This window comes from Salvia splendens, chromosome 15, assembly GCF_004379255.2.
Source record: "Salvia splendens isolate huo1 chromosome 15, SspV2, whole genome shotgun sequence".
NCBI classification, from domain to species: domain Eukaryota; kingdom Viridiplantae; phylum Streptophyta; class Magnoliopsida; order Lamiales; family Lamiaceae; genus Salvia; species Salvia splendens.
Window position 1 is genome coordinate 34,404,709 of NC_056046.1, and position 3,119 is coordinate 34,407,827.

General features: G+C 32.4%; 1 protein-coding gene across 1 annotated transcript; it reads right to left on the reverse strand.

Moving 5' to 3' along the window:
• Positions 1–344: 344 nt before the first annotated feature.
• On the reverse strand, positions 345–2,153 carry LOC121766448 (probable 2-oxoglutarate-dependent dioxygenase AOP1). The gene is made up of 3 exons (XM_042162731.1): positions 1,729–2,153; positions 1,071–1,401; positions 345–837 (listed from the first exon to the last, which is right to left on the reverse strand). The coding sequence occupies exons 1-3, from the start codon at positions 2,088–2,090 to the stop codon at positions 589–591; spliced, it is 942 nt and encodes a 313-aa protein (XP_042018665.1). The 5' UTR covers positions 2,091–2,153; the 3' UTR covers positions 345–588.
• Between the last annotated feature and the right edge of the window lie 966 nt (positions 2,154–3,119).

Here is a 3,119-nt window from a genome sequence, read left to right on the forward strand (position 1 = left end):
ATTGTGGCATCAATATTGGAACATTATAATTTGTGATTATATTGTGTCATGATTAATTGTTTCATGTTTATTATGTTTTTAATTTCATTTAATTAATTTATTGTCTCATATATATCAATATTAAAAATATTTTAATCCATATATCCATATATATGGGTATGATACTAGTTTCAAATTAATTGTGATTCTTTTAAAAATAAATGAAATATTAAAATGTGAAGTATATTACTCTTTCTGTTGTATCAAGCTATTTCTTTTTTTTAGCAAAGAACCATTTCATATTTATTTTTACAAAATATCAAAAACTAAATAATGTTAAAAATAATTTTTTAGAGGATAGAGAGTTGGAGAGTAAGAGGATGTATTTCAACATTATGAATGAATACAAACTCGAAATATATACTATATATCTACTATGCGGTTAGACTCTTCTTTCGCGATTCGAGAAAGAACCGACAAAGAAAACCCGGAAATGAGCTTATCTATCACATTTATTTGAAGCATCAGAAGCTTCTATTATTATAGCAGTAAATTAACAAGAAATTAAACACTCAATCAAGCAGACATATAAGCTGATAATCATGGAATTTAGGCTCCACAATATTCCTTGAGAGGATCCGGCAAAGCTCTACCAGCATCTGTGGTGGTAAACTTATTGAACTTATAGTAATCAAAAGGCTTGTAGAGCAAAGGGTGATCTTCATCCACCAACTCTTCCGGAGTCTTAATCACGCACCCTTCTTTTGCAACCGTAAACAATCCGATCATGTATCGAGTTTCATCCCCGCTCACCACCACCTTGTGGGTTGGATCATGCAGTCGCCCATTTGTCCATGCCTATAAATGACGCGTATCGGTGAAGTAAAATACGTGATTCATTACAAATGAAAAGGCCAAAAAATTATTAAAAAAAATTATGATCTCCATTCATGAAAAAATAGTCTCAACAATAGATGACACGTATTTTAATGAGAAATTAGTGAAATGAAGGAAATACATGTTTTTAGTACGTTGTAATAAAATGCAAAAATAAGATTTTTTTTTTGTAAACGAGGATAGTAGTAACATACGCGGAAAGTGGTCCCGACTAAGACAACGAATGAATCGGGTGATGTTGGATTTGCAGGGATCCAAGTTTTCCCATCTTTGGTAAGAATCAGCAAACCGTTAACATGATTGAGCTGATGCAATGTGGAGATGAAGTTCTTGTCTGTATGGGAAAATAATCCGAGCATTGAGTGAGGCGTTCGAGGCGCCTCGTACTTGTTGATACGACAGACGTAATCCGTGGAGTTGAAGTGTTCGTCTATGTATTTTTCCAGTCCAAAACTCTCCAACACTATCCGCCTCACAATCTTGTCCAGTTCAGACATTTTCTCACAATATAACAGTATATCTTTGCTGTTACAATAGTACAATCAAGAAGGAAATAGTATGTCTTAATGCACATTTTTTTTAGTCAAAATTTAATGTTAGATGAAAACTTAAAATATAATGCAGCCCAATTGATGTTTGCAAATAACACAAACAATATTCAACAAAAATTAATGTGAAATTGAAACTATGTAGAACACTAGTACATAAGTATCATAAGAGAAACTATTATATGAATCTCAATAGTCAATTCATCAAAAGTTAGCAACATTAACCTTTTTAGTATATCCTCATATATTAAAAATGGTCATCAAAATGGTAACATTAATAAATTAAACAAAAAAGGGATTAAACCTGAAAGTGGGATTGCCTTGATTAGGCCACATGAGGTTGGCGAAGGTGTCGACTACGTGAGACGAGAGGGCGCCATCAATGGCTACACTTTCTACGAGTCCATCGGTATCGTTTCGGCCAACATAGCTATGTAAAGGTTTGTGTGGATTTTTGTTAAGTAGTTTGATGGCTAAAGGGAGATCGAAAAGTTGTCGAATCCCTTCACCAACTGATTTCCTCAACTCAAGAGGAATATTGTTATTGAAGTTAGCTTCAAAACACCCATATTCTTGAAGGGCTTCTCGAATTTGGATTTTAGTTGATTCCCACCTTGGAGAATCATTTTCTCCTAGGTTGCTCAAATCAATCAAAGGGAGCTTCATGCTTACACAACTAATTTTTATGAATAAAAACCTAGGTAACTCTCTTCTTGTAGGAAAACTCAAATGATCTTGGTTGTGGTTGTGGTATAATTTCCATTTTATCGGTCTGTTTATAGATCACGAAATGAACTAGTTTGGCGGGTTAATATGCATTAAAAGCTCATTTGGTAGCAGGGACTGAACTAGAAATGGAAATGAGCTGAAAATTAACAATAAATTTGGCAAAACACGCGATGCTCTTGAATCTGTGGTAGTGACTAGCCTTCTCTAATGGTACTAGTGGTCCGCAACGGTGTATATAGGATTGTTCGATTTGAGAATCCGAAGAAACACAGATAGTGATATCTTGATGTCCTAAGAGTCCGCAAATTGAGTTGTTAATATTAATTTTATACTAACATGGTATTTCATCCATTTGATATTACTTATCCCACTTATATGGAGTATAAACTTATACTCCCTCCGTCCACAAAAAATAGAGCACATTTGTCATTTTTGGTTGTCCACGAAAGAGCACATCTAAAAAAGGAAAGTTTTTAACAACTTCTCTCTTACTTTTTCCCTTATCTCTTACTATTAATATGGACTCCACATTCCACTAACACTACTTATCTCTTACTTTTTTCTTCTCTCTTACTTTACCAATTCCACATTAAAACATGTGTCATTCATAATGTGTCCTATTTTTCGTGGATGGAGGGAGTAATAAAATAGAAGTGGAATGTGAGACCTATTTTAAAAATTAGTAAAAGATAAATGAATATGTGTTGGCAGACAAACCAAAAATGAAATATGAGACTGAATAATTATGGACAAATAATAAATAAATTGATTAATAAAAAAATATATTATTATACAAATAAAAATAAAACTTTAAGTAGTACTATTTGATTGTTTAAACGTTTTTGTAGTTAGAATAACAAATATTAATTTATTCCTAAACTAATAGACTTATTAATAATTTAAAGCACTCAAGTCTTGTTTATTAGTACTAATCATTTTTCCACCATTAAATTATGAATAGTGATA

Bases quoted from the DNA above. Each gene is read 5' to 3' on its own strand.
- LOC121766448 (XM_042162731.1), bottom strand. From the start codon at position 2,090: ATGAAGCTCCCTTTGATTGATTTGAGCAACCTAGGAGAAAATGATTCT. The intron at 1,402-1,728 runs GTTTAATCCCTT...CTATTGTAACAG, and splicing joins CAAGGCAATCCCACTTTCAG to CAAAGATATACTGTTATATT. The intron at 838-1,070 runs GTATGTTACTAC...CGTCATTTATAG, and splicing joins TAGTCGGGACCACTTTCCGC to GCATGGACAAATGGGCGACT.